The 22165-nt window shown below is 41.3% G+C and overlaps 1 protein-coding gene across 6 annotated transcripts in view; it reads left to right on the top strand.

The window, feature by feature from the left end:
- Positions 1–22165, top strand: part of KLHL13 (kelch like family member 13) — an 88062-nt gene that overhangs the window by 5261 nt on the left and 60636 nt on the right. For 2 of the 6 annotated variants that reach the window (XM_042027605.1, XM_042027625.1), the window contains exons 2-4: positions 368–619; positions 5008–5072; positions 14789–14847. In XM_042027605.1, the coding sequence (XP_041883539.1) occupies positions 14828–14847 (20 nt within the window). In that variant the 5' untranslated portion in view covers positions 368–619; positions 5008–5072; positions 14789–14827. Of the gene's footprint in view, positions 1–367; positions 620–5007; positions 5073–10590; positions 10653–14788; positions 14848–22165 lie in introns of those variants that run through there. The other 4 variants (XM_042027597.1, XM_042027609.1, XM_042027617.1 and 1 more) reach the window with 4 other exon arrangements.

The following is a 22165-nucleotide window of genomic DNA, read 5'->3' as shown; positions in this document are numbered from 1 at the left end:
GTATGTTTTTTACACTTTAAAATAAATGTGTAAGAGAAGAATGCAAAATACTTATTTTAAATTTCAAACTTCTTCATAAACTTGTTAGGGATTGAAAGTTAAGCAGAAGATTCACACTCAGCAAAATCTGATGCTGGAGGCTTTGGAGACAGTTTGGTGCTGCAGGTACCTCATCAGATGTGCCTCTGGGTGGTCCTGCCTTGTGCCCTGATCTCCTGCTTCAGCTCCGTTGGCAGAGCTAATGTTTGAGTGATTGCAGGGTGTTTTCTTTCATGCTGCTTAGCTCATGGGAAACTTACCCACTCATTAATGTTTTTATCTGTTTGCTAACTCACCCTGTCACTATACCTTGCTATTGCTCTCACAGGTAGAGGCAGGAATCGTGTCTGGAGGTGAGTGGAGGGAAAGCAGCACATCTTTTCCCAGCAGATGAAGCATCAAATTCTGGGGATGAAGTATCAAACTCAGCTCAGCAGGACGAGGGCATTGCTCCCACTTCAAACTAGTCATGTTTCCAGATGCCTTTAAAGAGCTCTCCCTGGGATTGCTGTTCTCCAATTAGCTTTCCATCTGTGAGGAAGCCACATGATCCATGTAATGCTTAAATTCGTGTTTTCAGGTAATGTTTATATTAAAACGGAAATTTTACACTACATTAAGGAAGGGGGATGACTTTTTCTCAGTTCTGGAGGATTCAAACACTGCCCTGCATCCTGCTGGCAGATACCTGGCTCTTGAAGGGAGGCAAGAGGGAGAAATGGGTTGCTCTTCTGCCTTGTCAACTTTTGGCTTCTTAGTGCCTGCTTCTAAACCAGTTTCAGTGTTACAAAACACATGGTTCTGGGCAAGTTTATGGCTGCCCACAGATTTTGAATTGAGGAAGCGAGTAGCACATCTGTTATTTAAAGAAAGCTGTGAGTGGCACTAGAATCCTACAGACGTGGACACGTGTTCTGTATATGTGTTTCTTTTTTTTTCAGAAGCTGATTATCCACCATGGTGCTGGAGTTGTAGAAGATGTGTGTTAATAGTTTATGCCTACCAGCCCCCTCCCTGATCATCTTTCAGCTCACTGTTAGCAACTTTTTAAGTAGTAGCAACTACAAGTTATAAAATACATGTGAGGTTGTATTGCTGACACTTATTAACAACTATATTTCATTGCCTGTTTATGTTGGAAGCTTTTAACAGTAACAGTGTTACCAGTTTTGTTCTCTTTAATGTTGAATTTATAATATAGCAATGATTTTATGGTTAGAAATGTAATCTGGGCTCTTGTGTTTGCTGTTCTAAGCTTCTTTTTATACAGTGAAATTGAAGTATTTCCACTGGGGTGTATGTCCTATGAGAGATACAAACAAAAGACTTTACACATTGAAGCTAGAAATTAGGAATTAAACACTTAAACTACAAAGGAATCTGAGGATAAATCTAGATAAGTCAGCAATATTGAATTTACCAGATTGCTTGAGCTACCTTATGCTGCTGCCTTGGTGGCTCTGCAAATCTGCCCAGTCTCTTGTGGTTGCTCACATTTGTCATAGGGGAGTAAATGTGCCAGCATTCACTGTCTCTGTTCCTTATTAGGCTTGGGCAGTACCAAACACTGACATCTCTAATGATAAAAGGACTATTGTGAGGAGTTTTGTGATCCAAGTGAGGCTTGGTACCATATTTTACCCCTGAGTCTGAAAATTTTGTCCTTAATGTCCAAACAGAGTTCTGATATTTAAAGGATAAGAGTAATGAGATGATCATATTATCACCTGTCTTGGGGTTGGTGGAAGTGTTGTTAACTCATCTCTTATCTCAGTGATGTTGGTGGTATCACTTGCTACAAGAGAGCGTGGCCTGTATCTTTGCTAATCTTTTTCAGGAATGGTTTAGTACCTTGTCTTAATGTAAATTTTGATATGTGGAGGACTTTGCTGTGAGGCTCTAAATGAACTGTGGTACAACCCCCCTAGCACTTCCCTTTAGCAAGAAGGTAGGGACTCTGAGATTTTGTGTTCCTACTGCAGTTGCTTATCTTTTTTTTCGTAGTGTTCTAGCTGGTGTGTCTACCTGATGATAATTAAGAGCCACAGTGATGCACCAAGACCTTGTTATGATAGTGCCTCCCATGTGCAGAACAAAAAGACAGTTTCTGTTCCCAAATCTTGCTATGCTGCTGTAGTCTTTCTTCCACTGGTTATTTTTCTGGTGTTTGTGGTGGCAGTGGGTGGGGTTGGGTACAACTGTAAAAAAACCCCAGTTATTGTTGATAACATCTTAGTAAGCAAGTAGTCTAACTCTAGCTTGTGGTGGTAGCATTTTTCTCTTTCTTCTAGCCTTAAGGCAATGTGGTGGACTTTACCAGTATCTCTTGCCTTCCTCCAAGGGCAGGGGTTTGTGTGAAGTATTATTGTAGGTGCTCACATGGCTGTCCTGGCTCATAGAGCTCCAAGTTACATCTTCTCTGAGAGAAAGGGTTGAGCAGATGTACACTAGACTTACTGTCCTCTTAAAATTGATTTCTTCAGTGATGAGTGTGCCAACAGCTCTGGCTTCTTTTGGGATGACAGTCGGGTTTCTTGTCTGCTGCTGGCTTTCTCTTGCTATTGGCTATCATTCCTAGTTTGTAGGAGGAGAAAATATTTCAGTGAGGGTGTTGTAAACCTTACCTCTGGCAGCGTAGACATTTATGTGAGCTCTTCTACAGAATGTCAACCAAAATAAGCTGGAGTGGTTTAAACAGCCTGAATAATCACTCTTTGTATTGGTTGATCCTGAGCAAATAGGCTAGAAAGTACTTAAGAGCAGCTTGGCTGGAGCCTTATGGCAGAGAGCAGGGACAGGCAACCAAGGGTGCTGAGCTCTTCCATGGCACAGCTGTACCTAGAGGAGGACATCCAAGCTCAACCTAGGTCAGAGATTCACAAGTTAAAGGGCTGCTTGGAGGCAGAAATGTGGCTTCTCCCTGCAAATAACCCCGAGATTACAGCTGACATAAGAAGATCCCACTTCATCATCCTCATGGGGAATGAGTGTATTTTCTGGTTAGGCTGTAATGATCTGCTGGTGTGGTGTGAAAGAAGTGATTAAATTTAGACATATTTCATGGGGAAGCAGGGGATGGCAGTGCTGGCACCTTTCTAGTGGTGCTGCCAGGCGCCAGGGCACATGGTGTGGGGCTGCTGTGCAGCAGTGTCTTGTCTTCCCCATGTGTGTATAAAAGAGTCCACTTTATGGTTGTCACCAGCTCCCACTACTAGTTCCAATTGTTTATTCATTGGTAAAATTAATGGTAGGAGGGAGTTGGGCAGGAAAACATCAATGTGCAAGGTAAGAGGTTGCATGGCAGCACTTTACCGTCCCAAACAAGGAGTCAGGAATAATTAATGGCAGAAAAAGAAATGGGAGGAGGAAAAAATGCATGGGTCAGAGGAGAAAATGTTATCTTTGTATTGACTTTATTGTTTCAGTGCCATCCCAGATGTGTCTAACAAGTCTGACATTGTTTGAGACTTTCATTACTAAGAGCCTTTCACAAGGCCCTGCAGTGTAAATGCTCATATGTGTCACTGGAGCAGCCTGACACGGCTCTGCCACCACGCAGGTTGGGCAAAACGCCCTTATAGGGGATGGGGGGGAGCTGGATCTTACTCCCAGTTTTAAAGGGCTTCTTGCCACCAGAAACTACTTTCTAACTTCATGTCTTTCTGGCCTTCTTCACCAAAACAAACTGTGTAAGAGGCTTCCTGATGAATTGTGTGTCATTCCTGACACAATGGTATTTTAATTCTGGAACATGAGTCATTCTGATTGCTGCCATCCAAAGCTGTGCATATATAAAAGCAAAATAATTTGACACATTTTAAGGAGGAGCATCAAAAGCTTAATGAAAGGAGACTTCCATAGCCTCTCATCTTCAGATAAACTCTTTGTTTTGGTTAAGAAGTTTGAATGTCCCATAGTGCTTCTGATCCATTATTATTGGTTAACCTGCACTTTACTATGTGATTTTGTTGTTAGTATCATTTTATTGTTTTAACTGTATGAATAATTTGATTGGCAAGGGCTTGTAACTGAAAAAATACTGTTCATTCAATGAATGTTAATTCATTGAATTATAGAAGTGACCCTTAGTAAATGATGAGTGTTGAGAATATGGGTTGCCAAGTGCAATGTTTTCATTTTTTTCTTTTCTGAGAGGAAATGCAGAGGAAACGGAAGCATTATGGCCAGCATTTCTTCACTCTGCTTTACGTTAAAATGAATTTAAAAAAATTAATGCCAGTGCAAATGACAGCGCTGCTGATTGTTCCTTGTATTTTGAGGTAACTGCCTGCTGTTTTCCTTTTGAATTGGTTGTGCTATCTTTTCAGCATTAAAAAGAAATGCAGTGTCTCCTCCTAAGTCCCTCTATCCTATTCTTCATGGCTGTAAGATGACTTTTCACTGTAACTTTGTGCTATTTCAGCTCTTCTGTGACTGGTGCTCTCTGTGCAAGCCCAGCCAGAGCTTCCTGCTGTAGTAACAGCTGCTGGGGGGAATTTTTGAGAAGGGGGCTTGGCTTGGGACCACGGTGCAAGGTATTACTTCTGTACCTCCTGTGACTTGTATGCATTTAGTGATTTACATGAAATGATGGCTGTGATTCTGAGACAGTGACTGCATGAGTAGCTTCAAAGCAAAAAATTAGATCTGACTTTTTTTTCTGCACTACTGTTGAAATTGATTTTATGTGGAGCTGTGATCTTGTGGAATTCTGTATGAAATATTCCATATATGAAGAGCAGGATACCACAGATTTTTAGTGAGTTGTGTGAACTTTCCATTCAGGCAAGAAGCAGGGCTATACAATTTTCCACTCACACTAGAGACAGAGCTCAGAGGGCTGCAGAAGCCAATTGTTAACTCTGTTGGAGATGCTCTACCCTGCAGTTCTTTAAAATAACATCTACGGTGGATAATGGTGTGCAAACTTGTGTGACAATTTTCTTCTCTTCCCAAACCTTGTTCTAGATGTCAGAATTAACCTGGACTACTTGGGAATGGCGAAACATAGCCCTGGGATCCTGCCATGAACAGTAAGAAAGTTGACATACTTTGTGTATGCAAATAATAATTTTCTTTTAGTGACTAAACTGCAGTGAAACTTCCTGTTCAATTAACACAACCAGGCAGCACATTGTGTAGCTCAGTGTGGAGGTGCTCCCAGCTTTCCATACAGTAAAGAAGCAGTACAGTAGGTCAGAGGGGTGGATCAGCAGGGGAGGATTCTTTGGGAAACTATAGTGGGGAAGTCTCTGCAGCCAGTATGGCACTGGAGGTGGGAAGCTACTATGGGTGATTGCTACAGCGGGGATTACTGTAACACACATATATCAAACCAGGAGTCCCGTGGAAAGGAAATATATATGGCCAGATTCTTGGTAGATGTTTCAGAGATGTTTATTTCTCAAGCCATGTGGCCGGGGCTCTGCCGAGGAGCTCTTACAGTCACCGACCCCGAGGGTCCTTGCCCACACAGGGGAACACAAACCAACCAATCGGAAATGAGGCTGAGCAGGGGCAGGGAAACCCTGTGCCTCCCCTCAGGGCCCCTCTCCCAGGGCTCCATGGCAGGGGGGAGGGACCCCAACATCTCACCCGTTTTATTTTAATAAAAGGAGAATGAAAACAACTGGATAAACATAACAAGAACAGTTTCAAGACAAAACAAGCCACCCTCCTGACTCCTTAAATGTCCAAACAGATTCTGTGGAACATCTTAGGGCTGACAGAAGGGAGACAGAACTCTCCAGGCATGCTTTGTGGGGAAACTGAGGCAGGAGAGGGTTTAATTTCTTCCCTGCCCCTTTTCATCCCGCCCTTGGCATTGGAGAGGAACTGGAGGGAAATGGAATTGTATAGGGAAGCCATGGGGTGAAAAATGGATTAGGGATAAACTGGGGATGGGGTAAACTTAGGAAAGGGTTCATATTGGGTATAGGGTAAAAGGGGAAAGTAGGCTGTGGGTAGGGAAGTTGCTGGGATGGATATTGTTTATAATATTGTGCATAACGGCTGCCTTTGACGGGAATACCCCCAGGCCCAGTAACATTTGCTGCTTGTAAACCCTTCTTTCCTTGCACTATATCAAATTGTACAACTTCCCCATCTCCTACACTTTACACAGGTAATTTTTAGGGTTATTCTTTTTCATGGCAGTTCTATGGATGAATAGATCTTCCCCTGTATCATCTCGTGTTATAAATCCATAGTTGTTTTTTACATTGTACCATTTCACAGTTCCTGTGATTTTCATTGCTATAACTTCTCCTATCACGTGCTTGCGTGTTCGTCGTGGCTGCCGGTCCTGCATGGCTGCTGCCTCGCCAACTCCGACGTCTCAGCCGGGCCCCCGCCTTGTGGCTGCTCCTTGCTCTCTGAGCGGCACTGCTCCGGCGCGTGTCTGGGCTCTGCGCGGCCCCGCGTTGCCATCGCCGCTGGCTCCGCGCCCTGTGAGCGGCTCCACTCCACAAACTCCACGCTGCTTTGAGAGTGGCCCTGTTTCAACTCGGCGCTGTGCTGCGCGGCTTCTCGTGTCACTGTGGAAACCGCTGCTTCTCCCTCCGCAGGGCTCTCCGAGCCGTGTGCTCAGAGCGGGTTTCCACGCCGACCCCCGGTTCCTGGCTGCTCGTGGCCCACGGCACCCGCGGTGCCTGCGACATCGCTCCCTCACTCGCGGCCGCGTGGCAGGGGACTCCGAGACAGGGATGGGGTCCGCGATAAGGTGCATGCTCCCGAGGGGGCCGGGCGCATCCAGTGCAGGCACCTCCGCCGGCACGGCTGCAGTCATGTGCTCCCGAGATGGTGGCCGCGCGGTCTTGGCCACGGAATTAGTATGATCCTCTGCTTTAGGGGTAATGGGACCATACAAATGTTCCTCAAGAGCTTCACTGATTACAAGAGATGCACGGAGAGCTTCTATCACTAGTCCATGTTCTGTTTGATCCCTTACCTTATCCCAGATCTCGTCCCAAAAACACCCATGACAAGTTCCAGGAGGTTCAATATAAAAAGTAAGTCTCGAGAAATACAGGAGAAACTTTGGAAAAGCCAGTTTAAAAAATGTTCTAGATCTCCCGGTTGCATTACTTTTTTGTTTTGTTGTTCAAGGATTCCTTTAACTTCTAGATACATTTTTTTCTGTGGCTCAGAGAGCCCCATTTATCACGATTCTTCCATAGTCCAGAGAGAATATCCAAACCAAGATGAGAAGAGAGAGATCTAGAGTGGTTTTTACTCATGAATTTTCTGTCCTTAGGGATCGGTGACCTGCCTGCATTCCTCCACCATTTGCTACAGTGGGGATTACTGTAACATGCATATATCAAACCAGGAGTCCCGTGGAAAGGAAATATATATGGCCAGATTCTTGGTAGATGTTTCAGAGATGTTTATTTTTCCAGCCACGTGGCTGGGGCTCTGCCGAGGAACTGTTACAATCACGGGCCCCGAGGGTCCTTGCCCACACAGGGGAACACAAACCAACTGATCGGAAATGAGGCTGAGCAGGGGCAGGGAAACCCTGTGCCTCCCCTCAGGTGGTGTATTAGGAAATTTTTGAGGTGGTAGCTGAAGGATGCTTTCCTGTGATGTGTAATTATATTGGGAAACTCCATTGTTACCCAGTGTATAATTATATCACGACTCCATTGTCATGGGATATCTTGAGTGCAAATTAGATTGAAATGTGATTAGACAAATTAATGGAAGAAAAAAAGTGAATTTTGAAGTGCTCAAGCCTGAATTCCAGATGCGGTTTGTGGGAGAAAGTCCCTAAAACCCTGGCAGAAGGAAGCTGCCAGAAGGCAGTGTTCTTTCACTGTCACTGCTCCTGCTGTTAGACAGCATGGCCAATTAGGTCTTCAGTCTGAGCTTTCCTGTCTGACTTTTGTGTGGAGCTTTTCTGATATGAAACTTGGTGTTTAATGGAGGTTAATTAAACAGTTCATGTAGCCAAGAAAGCAAGGTAGCTTTAAAGATATTGAGTGTTGATCAAAATATTCAGATATTTTTGTGCTGTTGGTAGTCTGAGACTTCCTAGTTTGAAGGATACATAAATATTTATGTATGTACATGCTCTGTATTCCTTACATAGCCTTTTCCAGATGTTGCAGTAGACTTCCTTAAATTAACACATTGAAAATTATTCTGATTAATTTTCCCAGTACAAAATAGATGACTTGAGAGACTGTGTGGGTGAGTAACATGTTTCGAAAGTGTCAACAATGTCTGCTGAAAACTTACACAATTTGTCAGCCTTCACTGGGACAGAAATTAGAAGGCTTTTGTGTTGTTACATATAATAATTTGGATATAGTCCACTGGAAATGTACATCTCTTGAAAACTCCTGCACTCTAAACTCTTCACAGCAGTGTAAATACTTAACATGCAAATGCTCAAATGAAAAAATACTTAATTTTCTTTTGTAGGACTCTCTGACCATGTCATGTTTAATTCTTCCCTGGGAGCAGTTTTTTTCCAAGGGCTTTCAAAAGCTGGTTTATATACTTGAGATGTTAGGCACTACTAAGGTCTTGAAAATATCAGAACTCTCTTTTGATGAACAAACTCTATAATTGTTAAATTCTTGTAGATCAAATTACAGAGCCTTATGTTCTTTATTAGGAGAGCTGACAAAGACACAGGAAGCTTAGTGCTTTGTACAAAGTAGGATATGTAACTCAAGCAGATTCTGCTAAGACTGATTGCTTTTGGCTTTCTGAGAAGTTTGTTCAGCTTACCTGAAAAAGATAAATGTATATATTTGTAGAATATTAAGTAGCTTTGAAATCTTATCAGAATGCAGCTAAAGCTGCATTGATCGTGGATTGACTGAGCTAACAATTTAAGCTGTGCTGCTCAGAGGTAAGACAATCCTTCATTTTGAACTGTCTTATTTAGCAAATTCACTGTTTGAGAGGTAAGATAAGAAACTTTGATGTTCACAGATTTGCTCAGACAAACCATTTTCTGAGAGCAAATATCTGTAATGTCAGAGAATAATCACTCATTAGTGATGATTAAGAAAGAGGCATTTTAAGGGTAGAAATGATTCTTGGTACAAGTTGGGACATCTGGAATGATCCTGGCATTTTTTGTTCCCTGCCAATCAATTATCTAAACGTTGTATGGCTTCTCTTCTGGCTTTTCTTTCAAGGTGGTTATTGGAGCCAAAAAAGCTGGACTGTTACTGTACTGGTGTTCAAGATCCTTGTGTTTGGGAGGTTCTTAACGTCCATTTCTAGCATAAGTGTAATCAGAAATCCAAATCTCATTTTGCTTTTAAAACTGTTGTATTAGAAAATATCCATGTGCCACTAACTAAAGCTGAATGATCAACATGCGGAGCGCATCTCACTCAGCTCTCATGTCATTTGTGAGGCTTACGATAAGGCAGTGACTAGTGTTAGCTGTGTTGTGCGCTGGGTAAATTTCTGACCTAGTGTGTCCTGAATTGTCAGTTCAGTGTTTGTGCCATTTCAAGGTCTGCTCAAAATAGCTTTAGAAAGTAAAGGAAAACTAATGCCTCTGAGTTGATCAGCAGCCTGGTGTTCCCTTAGCTTCCACCTTTGCCCATAACATCACTGCAAAATTAGTAAGCTTGCTAACAGTGATGGGTGTTGGAAATCATACTGACTAACTTGATCTAGGAGTATTTTTCCCAAGCCTTTATTTGCGTATGTAGATTCTTCTTCTCCCAAGGATGTAGCTTAGGTGAAGCCTCCAGGTAATGGACATTGTTGATGGAAGTAACAGCAGGTGGGAGGGCTTGGCGTTCATGGAAAGTGATTCCAAGGTGGCTTGTCACAAGGATACTTGAATGGTAGCAATAAGGAAATACCAAGGATTCAATTTCTCAGTGATGTGGGTGGTTCTGATACTCTGGTGTGTGATATAGGAGAGGGTGCCAAAAGGTTTTACAGCAGAAAATGGGAAAACGGGCTTTAATGTTCTGAGCTTTTTTGCTTTTATTGCCTGATAATGTATACTGGCTATCCAGGAGTCACTTGTGAAGACTGGAAGATTTCACTCTGCTGCAGTGTATGTGCATTGTTTTACTAGGAAGCTTCACAGGCTTTTACCTCCTGTTTTTATCACTTGTTTCCAGTCTGATGTGAAATGGCCTTTTCATTAATGCTTCCAGAGTTCTAGTTGGTGCCTCTAAATCTGTGACATAGACTGTCCAGAATGGAGTTCCAGGCAAATGGAAGCAATCCATGGTGGGTAAGACTCACAACTTTGTACTGTCAGCGCTCTTGGGAGATAATGATTAAAAATCTTCCTCCAGTCACAAGCACAGAGGCAGAAGCTCGCATTGCCTTTAGGAGAGGGGTGGCATGGAAGCTGCTTTATTGTCTAGACATGGGCAAACAGCAGGAGTTATGGGCATCACACTGGTAGGGGCCTGCTCTGTGTTGTGGCTATAGGAGCAGCAGTGGGAGGACAACAGCATTTTGGGCAGCTGCTGCTGCCAGACCATCTGGGTGCTGTGCACAGCTCTGAACAGTGCTTGGAACTGCAGCTGAGGATGATGAGAGGGTGCAGATGTTTGAGCCAAGAGCAGAAGAGACAGAGCAGTGCTGCTGTCCAGGGAACAGAGCTGATGTGAACCCAGGTGAGTCACTAACCTGTCAGGTCATTGTGGCTCTGGCAGGGAGCTGGCTAGTCTCACACGTGTTTTCCTGTGTTTTGGGGAACTGGTCTCTGCTGCATCCTTGTCCCCTCCCTGTGCTGGCATCTTAGACTCACTGTGACTGTGGTGTGTCATCTGCAGCCTATTCCTTGTCCCCCTCTCTTTGGTCCCAGGCTAGGATTGCTGTGTGTGGAGATGATCTTGTTAGGGCTCAAGGTAATGGGAGAGAAGTCCATTCGTTCCTTGGGACTGGATTATGCTATGCTGTAATTGCTGAAGCTCCCAATGTTGAGAGTATAATATAAGGGCATCCAACCCAGGTCTGTTAGGCTTAGCACAGCTATTCAATGTAATATAGCATTTTCTTCTTGCCTATGGTGCCATTTTAAACTGCAGGTGTTTTACTTAGGTGTGGTTTATATGCGGTGTATTAATGACTCTGTCTGCTTCAGGGAACTGTTTTCTCTTTCTGTGTGAGTGAAATACTACACCAAGAAGCTTGGGTTTTTTTAATACTTGAAGTATTACTGAAGACTTCCAAGCTTGTGTGAGCATGCTGAAGCTTGTTTTATTTTGTGTTCCTAAAATAGGTTGAAAAAAATACTTATCAAACATATTTTTAAAGTACATTAATGAAGGCCATTCTGTAACTGCAGTTGACAAGCACCGTAGCACTGCTTTTGGTGGGTAAGACTTCTTTACAAATACAGTTGCAAAATTTCTGTTAGGATAAGATCTGTTCTCCTACCCAGAGATGTGTTTCAACAGTTTGTCATCTTCCTTTATGACACTGAGTTTTTCAAAATGCAGGACTTTGGCTGACTGAAGCAAGTTGGTAACTTCAGTTGTATTTTCTGTAATCTATAATATGGTGCTTCTTTTGTGTCTGGACTCGATTTTTATGGAAAACGTTTAAGTACTTATATACTTCTGGTCTGTGGGTGGAAGTTAGTAAATTATTCTGCTTGGTAATGATTATCAGGTTATAGTTGATATAAGTTAATGCTGCTCTTGGGCAACGCAACTCTGATGCCTGTTATAAAAACTGGGAGGCTGTGCTATTCTCCAGAAATGTGTACGAAGTTCATGCTGAAAACTGCCTACATCAGGCTGGTCTGCATCTGACTTCTAAGATGATAACACTTTTTTAGGCATATATTCTCTGTGTTTAGAGAGGTTCTCTTATTATTATTTACTTAGCGATTAAAGCCATTCTTTTAAGAGCGTAGATCGATGTCAGATTTAATCAGTTGCTGCTGAAAGGGACAGTGCTGCTTCCTTCTCTCTTTGCGTGGTGGGTGCCAGGGATTTGCTGCAGCTGCCAGGCTGAGGCAGCGCTGGCTGTGCTGGCACTGCTTGTCCCCTGACAGCTGTTTCTGTTGGATTGTGCAACTGGGTAGTTTGGTCCAGCACGAGGTAGGCAAGTGGTAGTTGGGTCAAACTAAGTAACATGGGACTGTGGCCCTCAGTAGTGTTCCCAAGTGAGAATTCAACCTCTTCCTCCCTTGGATTTCATGAGCACTCTTGTTTTTCAGCAGTTGTGTTTTGTTAATTTTTGATTCAGGTTTTCTGCTGTGCTAGAGGAAGGACTGTGTTACCACTGTAAATCAGGCTCAATCCCAGCATCCACTTTGTGATTTCTGAGAATAATTTAAAAACAACTTGCCTGCTGTAGGAGTGATGTTTGCTGAGGTCTGGCCTCTGACCTGACGAGTATTTCTCACGTTCCCTGGATGGTTGCATTTGCCCCTGAGGATGTGTGGGCTTGTTCATTTAATGGCTTCCTAGGCTGTGCCCTGCACACTTTGTCACTCCTTGGCATCTCTTGTGTCACTAATTTGCTGTTGTCTCCGAAGAGCTGGCTGTAACTGATACAAGTAACCTACATAAGCAGTGTGCACTATCAGCCCTGAATAATCTAGAGCTTCCTGACAGATGAATTACAGGCATAAAAATAAGTTTCACAGGGTATCCACCATGTGAGCTGCATTCAACGGCATATGACAATGCATGCAGTGTGTTTGCTTTATGGAGTTGGAAGTAGTGTAACTTCTCAGGAATGCTCAACAATTTTACATGGGTCTCAACCACACCTCTTTTAAATTGTCTTCCTGTATTCAAGCTAAAGATGGTTAAAACAAATGTAATCGTTTATATAGGAAATGAATCCTTATTCATTAATATATGGACTTCTTTTTGCATTTATGAAGGAATGATGGCAAAATATAACAGCAGCTACAACAGCAAACCCTGCAACCCAGAGATCTCAGGACCTTGCACAGTAATCAGAAATTCAGCCCCCAGCTCCTGGCAGGGGGATGCAAGTTTGTGCTGGTGATCAGATTTGTCCTTTCTGTGGCAGAGGTATAAGCCGAGGTGTGAATTTCTGATATCTGTATGCTGGGAATGGAGAATCAACACTGAGGGTGATAGAAGCTCTATTGTTAAAGATAAAAGTTAACTAAAATTTTTCTGAGTGTGAAAAATTCTGTTTTAACATGGAATATTTTTGATCCCTTCATATTGTTGTGTAATGTATAGGTCTCATTAGAGAAGCCTGTGCAATGCCCACAGGATGGTAAAACAAGGACTGAGACTACAGCATCCATCCTAATTGCAGTAACCACATTGCACATCACATAGGACTTCACAAATAACAGAGTAATGATGGTAGGAGAACAGCTCAGGTGATGTGGCACTTTCTGAATGCTAGTTTTGTGATGGAGGATGGATAAAACCCATCCTGTTTCCTCAGCAGACTTCTTTAACAGAGGAAAACCTAAAGTTTATTTAAAACAAAAGGATGTCCTGAGGTGTAGCAACACCAGGAGTTAAGAACCACTTTATTCTACCAACTGCTGTAGTGTCAGTGGGAGGGAATGGACAAGTTAGGTGCTGTCAAACAATTTGGTTTGATGCTGTCTCAGTTGTGGCATATTTAAAGTATTGCAAAGCATACACTGAATTTATAATTCATGCTTACAAATACTGTGTGCTATTTCCTTCCGCTAAATGTCTAAGTCTGCTTTAGCAAAATAAGATTTTAGACAGGCTCTTAAATTAGGAGAGGTTGTGTCTACTCTCTGAAGTCAAAATTTTATTTGTCATATTACAGAGCAGTTGAAGGGGAGAGGATGAGATAGAAGCTTTTATTTTTTTTTATAGATAAACTGCTACTGTTTTGTGACCTTACCTAAAAACTTGCTTTTGTGTCTTAAAAGTATTGATTAAGAAAAAGGAATTTCTTCTTTGGGCTGTGAATTAATAGCAAATTGCTTAAAGAAATATCCAGTGCATACAGCTACTAAGTTTTTATCATTCAGTTATGTTTATAAATGTAAAATATGTAAAAGACATGTATGTAATGTAAAAATATGTAAAAATCTGAAGTGTGGCTCTTTTCAGGGGTATTGCATAGTTCATATTTTGCAATGTTTGCTAATAAATAAATGTCAGCAAATAGAAATGTTACAACTTTTTCACTGTCCCTTCAAGTGGAGGTATGATTTCACAAGCCAGAATATAGTCTGTAGTCTTTCATTTTGGTTAAAGGCTGTAAGATACCATACTCCTGAGACATCAAAAAAAAAAAGAACTAGGAGTTTGTTTATCAACTGTAGTATTGGATCTTAGAAATGGAAGTCATTAAGATTTTGGCCTCTTCTATACAAATTAATGTGATTACATCTTGCCTATAAATAATTTGAGCTGTTTCTCTCTCTCTAAAAAGGTGGCTTTAATGAGTCACAGCTTTCATTTTAGTAAATTGTTCATGGGATAGGCAGGCTCAGGAACAACTGGGTTAAACCAAGAGATTATTTGAAAAAATCTAGGGCATGTGTGCTCTGTTCACTTGATTAGTTTTCATAATTCATCCTTGTTTCCACAGCAAAGAGCAGCCTAATGCATGCAAACAAGAAGCGCTTTTCTTGCTTTTGTGCTCCTTCATCTCTGTAATTTTACCAGGGAAAGTAAGTGAAATGGGGAAACAGATTGTGCATGAACGTTTGGAACAAATCTTGGTTTGTTTTGTGAAAATCCATGGGATCTGAGAGGCAGGTGCTATCTGTGGATGTCTGTGTGTGACTCTGCTTCAGTTCTTTTCTGTTTGCCCACAGGTACATGAAGAACAGAGGAGATATTTCCGCTTATCAGAGATGATGTGGAGAGACTCTTTGTGAGTAACTGACGTATGTTTTCTAAAAAGCCCAAAATGCTAATGTGGGAATTAATTTTTTTTTTATTATTCTCTAACTTAGAATAACTGTGCCATTTGTCTAACACTTTTATTTGAGTCTGGAAAGCTGTGAGTGTAGAGCCCTTCATGGGAACCATGGACAAACCTGATTGTTGAAGGAAAGAGCTGGAGGACAGAGCAATATATGGTTTCATAAGTGATTAACCACAATGCTTTACCTGTCTGTAGTGATCAGTCTACCAAAGGCTTTTACTGTTGACTGCTGAAAGTGTTCTAGACAGCAGTAAAACTGTTGACATGGTGGGTATGGGGAACCTTTAGCAGGGTTAACTTGTTACTTACAAAAGCTTATTCTGCATGTCAGGTTCTTAACGCTTTATTGTCCTCGTCCAATTTTGGATTGCAAGTCTACTACTGAGTCTCCTATAGTTCTGTGGCTCACATACATAAGCACACAGACACAGGGATGGCTTCAGTAATATTAAGCCGACGACAAGCAGTTGAGAAGGGTCCTTGCTTAGAGTTCCACAGAAAGCAGTTTATTGCTACAACTTGTGAAGGTTTCTAGAGGCAAATGACTCTGAGTATGCAGCAGCTCAAGCTTGAGTACAGGGGTGTGGCTAGCACCAAGAGTCAACCGAGCTGAGCTGGGGTACATTACCATAATTGGACAAGGCATCCTGGGAGAGGCTTCTTTCCCTCACCATAACCTTAAGTCTTTGGCACCAGAGACTGTCTTACCAAGATCCCTCTCTGTCTCTTGTACCACTGGTCAATCGGCCACCACACAAGTCTGCTATATCTGCCATAACAATGATGGGAATAGTAGCAGTCAATGGAAGCTTTCCTGAAAATTTGTAGTTCTTGTCTGCTGGAATAAACAAGAACATTCGGGGATCAAGTAGCTAAACCACACTCCTAAAACATTACAGGAAAGGAAGAACCTCCATGATAACTGTACCTAATTAAGTACTTAAGGGATTTGCTTTTGTGGAGACAAGGTCAGTTTTAGAGACCACAATTAGGTGATGCAATGTCTTATTTTTCAGATGGATTCCATAAAAATGCTGTGTTTCTAGTGCTGTAGGCTCCTCAGCCAGCTCACTTCTTTGGAGTAATTAGTCCCAGTGTTTTCTTTTTTTTTTTTTCGCCAGATTTCCAGTAACAGTTGTGGATTAAGCAGCATCTTATTTTAGTATTTTCCATGATAGTCTTTGTGCTTCTTTTTTTTTTTTGTGTAAGTGTAATATGAGTAATGTGCTTGAGTGCTTTCTTTTAAACCGTAAACTTTGATACTCTGGAGCTGCTGCTTTGTTCTGATGTAATTATCTAGGAGAACAGTGCCTTTGTAGACAACTTCAGAGCTTTTCTTGGCACGAAAGAGCTCAAGCTACAAGAGCTGCTCTTCCCTCAGGCACCTTAATTTCTAAGTTTTCCTATGTTTGTAGCATTAAAGCTACACAATGAAAATTTTTTCTTTGTTCTTTTCTTAAATTGAAGAAAAATCCTTTTATTACAATAGACTAGTAATTGCTTCAACTTCTAGGTAGGAACCAGTTTGGGTTCTTACATGTGATTGGCCTTTCTTGTTACCTAGATCTAAGAGAAAGGCTAAATGGTTTTTAGGCTTCCCTCTTCCTGGAACCTTTTGGATATTTTCATAGATGTGGTTTTGTGATTTGTTTAGTAACTAATTAAAAAAAAAAAAGTCACTATTGCTTAATGTCCTCATTCTGGTTTGGCATCTGCAAATAGTGCCTGATTTGAAAGGCTGTCTTGCTTTCACTCAAGAGAAAATCAGCTTAAAGATAACATTGGTTTGTAGTCATCTTTCCCTTAGCTTCTTCCAGGATCTGCTTGCTGGTTCAGGAAGGCCCTGTGAGGATTTTTTTATAACAGTCTCCGGTCCAGATGCTGGATTCTTTATGAAGCAGCCAGAGAAATCTTTGTCCTGATCCAGCTGACTTACCCAGGAGATAGTGTTGATTTGATTTACTCTCTTATGTTGAGATCACTTGTGGACAAGGTCCGCGAAGTCTCTGCTGCAGTTGGCTGAGTAGCAACGATAATATGTAATATTCTTCATTATTTCATTATTTTAAAAATAAGATCTCTTTCATAGTATCTGCTTAATAAAATTGGAACTTGATAGAATTTTTTTTTTTATCAAATGAGAAGTTTAGGTATAAATTTTCCAAGTATCGGTCTATATACCTTGAAGTGTTCTTATGGTGATGCTACAGTTACTGATAATACATACATTTTTCTTGGAGCTTCTTTACAGACGTTGACTGTATTTTAGTGAGGTCATTTTCAGAAAAGACTTTCTGTAAAGTACACAACAGTTACTTTGTGGAGCTGGCATTTAATTTGTGCAGGTGGTTGCTGTTAAGGACATTTTAGTTGCATAGCAGTCACCTTTTCATGGTCTGCAGCACTGGGCTGGGTCAGGTTGTGCTCTGATAACTTGAGTGGACAAGGCTCACAGCCAATGACACCCACCATGAAGAGTGTTTTGGGATTTGCCTACATTGATACTCCTCTGTGTCAGCACTAGTAGCTGCAATAACAGGTAATATTTATGTGGACAGTTCCATTAGGTCTTATGGCATTATTGCAAGGGTGAATGTGTGTAAGATATAATGGGATAAGTTGTGAATTGAATAGAGATTAGTCTTCGGTGCAGGATGGAGGTGAAGGAACTGGTTCGTTTTCCCAGTTCTGCATGATCATAACCGTGGCTTTAACCTTTATGCTGTAATATCTTGAGAAGTATTTATCAAGTTTGTGGGCTGTATAAAGGAAATTGCTATTTGCCTGTTGCTATTGTTCTTTTTGTGGTTATTACTGTGTACTTGATGTGTAGAATTTCTGGTGAAAAATGGAAAAACATTTCACCTTTTGAATGCTCATGCGGAAGGCTTTAAAGGGCTTGAAATACACACTGCAACTTAGTCCATTAAGTTAAAAAGTAGCTTTTCTAATAAAGAACAAATGTACAATAAAAAGTTTTTCATTTTCATGTAATACTGACTCCTAAATTCATAACCTTCAGAAATATTAATTCTTAAATGTAGTGGATAATATTTAACATGAAGTTCAACCAAAACACAGATGCACAGCATTCCCTATGCTGTTTTTTTTTCTGGACAGGCTGAATGAGGGTGCCTTGTTTTATTTGACATCTGCCCATGTCTGAGTGAATCTAATTTGTACAATAGTAAAAGGTACTTGAGCTGTGCCCTTGGTAGTCAGTAGATCCAGGTGTGTGTGTGACAAGTTGGACACTGAAGGGACATGCTGTATCTAAGCTATTCAGTTTCCTCATGAATGGACTAATTAATATGTTCTGTTGGCCTTTCCTCTCTGTAACCATATAAAGCTTTATGCTCTTAAAATAATTGACAGTCAGCAGCTGGTTTCATATCAGGATTTTTTTCATTTGGTAGTGACGAGAAGCTGGGATCCAAATGTCATGGTCCTGTTGTCTTTGTGGAGACTATACAGGTTTTTCTTTCGCTTTCCTGGATTTCTTACGTACAGCTTTTTTCTTACATGCAATGCTTATCTAATCAAAATTTTGTCAGCAGAGTTTATTTCATCACTATGGATTTGTTAAGTGTAGGTGATAATGAATGAGCTTTAATATACTGAAGTTGTAGCCACATGTGACTTATATGAGGGAAAGGCTTTATGAGGGTTGGAGAGTGCAGATGAAATGCAAGTCCTTTACAGAATACTGAAGAGATGGGAAATCTGTAAGTTCACAAACATTTTAAGAACACTTCTAAATAAATTGATTAGATGCTTTTGGGCCAGCCAATAAGCTTCATAATAATTTGATTAATTTCACCATAGATATGTGAATTTAAATTTGGTTCATTATGCAAATCCAGGCAGGAAAAAGTGGATCATCTGACTTAAAATTTGGAAGAATATTTCATTGAAGACAGTGTTTTAATACACATACCTCAGCATTGTAAAAATTCTGCTTTCTGCTACTTTATGTTCAGTGCAGTGGTTTAAGGCTGTCCTTGCACAGAGCCCTGACCTGAGGTAATCTGCTGCATGTAGAAATGGGGGAGTTTCAGGTCCCTGCCCCGTTTGAGGTGAGGTGTTGGTGGGCAGAGCTTCTGTCCCTGCTCTGTGTGAGGCTGCAGCAGGCTAAGCTGTTCACTTAGACACAGGGTCAAGGATGGAAGCAGTGTCACCTTCTAGGTCATTAATATGGACAGAAAAGCTCATTTGGAGCAGATAAACTTTGGAAGTGATGTACAAAGAGAGGAGGGACCTCAGATGACTTGTGGCAGACGCAAGCTAGTGCATTGAAGTTTCTGTAAAAGTGTGCTGCAGATAGGTATTGTCCTACATCTCCCTTAATGTATTAACAGACAGGTCTGCTTCTCAACTTAAGTTACATAAATCTTTATGTAGAATGCCACCCTGTTTGCTTTGAAATTTTACAATGACTGGTATTGTCAGACTTGTCCATCTTGGAGTTCAATTTAGGAATTGGCCCCTAAACTGCCAAGACAGGGATTGAGCCAAGATGCCAGTGTACTTAGGCAGTGAAATAATCCTGTTTAGCTTGGAAGCATAGAAGCACAGTTGTGTTCCTGCAAATGTTATGCAGGGGTTGAAATTGCTGAATGGTTTTGAGATTATAGATTAGATTTCATTAAGGACTGTAGAAGGATTTTCCTTTCTCCAAGTAACAGCACAAGAGGTTTATTTTGCTGTGGTACAATGTCTTAATAGAGGTTGCAGTGGCTATGCAGTGAAGCAGTTTATATTCTGATTTGGTACAGGTGTCCTTCTGAGCTGTTTTGGGAAGTGTTTTAGGATGATGAAGGGAAAGCGATAGATCTTTTGGAGCTTTACACTCTACACATTGGTACTGTGTCCTTTGCTGGGTTGCCTCCTGCTTGCTAGGGTGTGTTTTTCACAAGCCAGGTGTTTACGCTGCTTTAACAGTGGTCTGTGTGCTGTACAAGCTGATTTTGCAGTAGAATGGTTTACATAAAACAAGAATTACTTGCGCTGATTTAAAATATGGATTTGTATTACGGAGTTCATTGTAGTGAATCCTGTTCTATTGGTCTCACTTCCTTTTTAGTGTACGTGGCTTACCTGAAATTCACTGCTTGTAAATGGCATTTCAGGAAGTCTGAACTGATCCAGCACATGCCTACTATGTCTACAGCTGAATTTTGATGCACTCCTTAGTGCAACATGAAGTGTGGGTTTGTTTTTTTTTTTTTTTTATTAACAAAACTTCCTTAAAATTTAGTCTTTGGACAGTTTTGCACAACTTACTAAAAATTGCTTTCACTTCAAGGAGCCAAACGGAATAGTTTTGTTGTTGATTTTTATTTTTTTCTTTTTGTAATAAGGAACGGTTTCATAGTCTTTTCAGTTAAAGAGAAAAATCCATGGAAAATACTTCTTAAAATGTTGTCTGATTCCCGCTTTAATCCTTGCTTCTAAGCAGCCCTGACTCAACAGATGTTGCATGTGGGTATTTGCAGCTGATGGAAAGGCCTGAGTCTCTGCTGTTACTGTGCTAGCAGAGTGCTCTGCAATCAGCTTGCACCCCTTGTCATGGTTTTGGTGGCTTTTGATCAGAGATTACCAAGTTTTTGTACTGGGATTACAAGGGACAAAGTGTTACCTTAACAATTGCTGCTTAATTGTACTTATAATGCTGTGCCTGTGCTGTGCTAGCCTGGAGCTCCCAATTCTTACTGTAAGAGCTTGTGGATTGTCTGGGGATTTGTGGAAAATCAACTTGAGTGCCTAAGAAGTGATAGTTGCCATATATCATCACTCTGACTGCTGAGTGCCATGTGCCATTGCCAGCTTGGTGTTGTTCTGAAGAAGAAATTACTATTGCTTCTTTTCTGGCACCTTTGTACGTTAGGGGTCCCATGGAAGAGAACACAGAAGTGTTTGTTGGATGCTTTGCCAAAGGTTGATCTAATTGAGGGCAAAAAGTGTTGCAAAACCAGCAAAGCTGAGCCCTGAAGGGCATTGAAAGCAGCTTTTCATGCTGGATGTGGTGAGAGAAACTGGAGTATTGGATGGATGTGCTGTAGTAAGTTAATATGGCTGAAGAGACAAGGCAGGAAATCAGTTGAGTAGTTTCAAAGATTAAGAAATGTGGGGCTTGTCGGAAGCCAGAACAATTTAATTTTGTGAAAGATGGACTTTACCTGACTAGATAACAAGGCAGAAAAGGCTGCATCTTGAAGATGATGTAGAAAAAGTTTTGGAAAAAGTTGTTGTCTATTTGCCAGTAACTCTTTATACCTGCAGCGTACACTTCCAGAGGATGGCTTTTTCCCAGTTGTAGTGGTTTGGTTCAAAATACTCATTACTGTTTATCTGCTGTGAGATAAGAATTAGGAGAAATGCAAAACAGGCACTAAACTTGAAAGAATATAAAGAAGTTTATTAACAGACCTAAAAGAAGAAAAAAAAATTATACCACCTTCAGAACTCTCCTCCTCCCCCCACCTTCCTCCCTTCTCCCACTGACAATGTAAAAAGACAAGCCTTAAGATGTTCAGTCTGTTTACCACTTCCATAACAACCTTGTTCAGTCCATTTAGAAAGAGAAGTCTCTTCTTGTCCATGCTATGAAAACAGTATCACAACGAGACAGCCGCCCACTTCCAAATATTGTTCAGTCCATTTAGGAAGAGGAGTCTCTCTGCCTGCGTGTGAGTCCTTTCCCCCGACTTGCAGCTTTTCCCACAACTGCTTTCGAGGGTCCACTCTTGAAGTTTTTTGGGGTACAATTTTAAGGTTGAGCCGTTCAGAAACAAAAACAGAGGCCCTTCTCCTTCCCTGGGAGCAAAGGGTCTTCATCATCTTCATCGTTAGGACTATCTCTGGGAGCATCTCTAGGAACTGAGGTTTTCTCCTTTCCCGTTTGGAGCAAAAGTCCTCATCTGGTTCATCTCTACGGACTGAGGTTTTCTCCTTTCCCGTTTGGAGCAAAAGTCCTCATCTGGTTCATCTTTCCCTGTCCAAACTTCTCATGAAATTACAGCTGCGTCAGCATCTGCCTATCTCAGCGCAGGTGCTTTTGCTTACGAGTTGAACACTCCACCCCCCATATCTTCATGAAATCACAACGGGTACTCTGATATATCATAGCTTCACAACAGACTTTCAGCTTTAAGCATCTCCTCTCTCTCTTCCCTCAGGTTTTCAGCTCTTCACAGCAATAAAAAGGGTTAATCTCACCTCGGCCTTGCAGCTTTGCAGCTGGAATGTTGAATTTTTCTTATCG

The sequence above is a fragment of the Corvus kubaryi genome, unplaced genomic scaffold (genome assembly GCF_017639235.1).
Source record: "Corvus kubaryi isolate FWS band 111438036 unplaced genomic scaffold, C.kubaryi_AGA036_p1.0 130, whole genome shotgun sequence".
NCBI lineage: Eukaryota > Metazoa > Chordata > Aves > Passeriformes > Corvidae > Corvus > Corvus kubaryi.
This window is presented reverse-complemented; position numbering and strand designations above follow the sequence as displayed.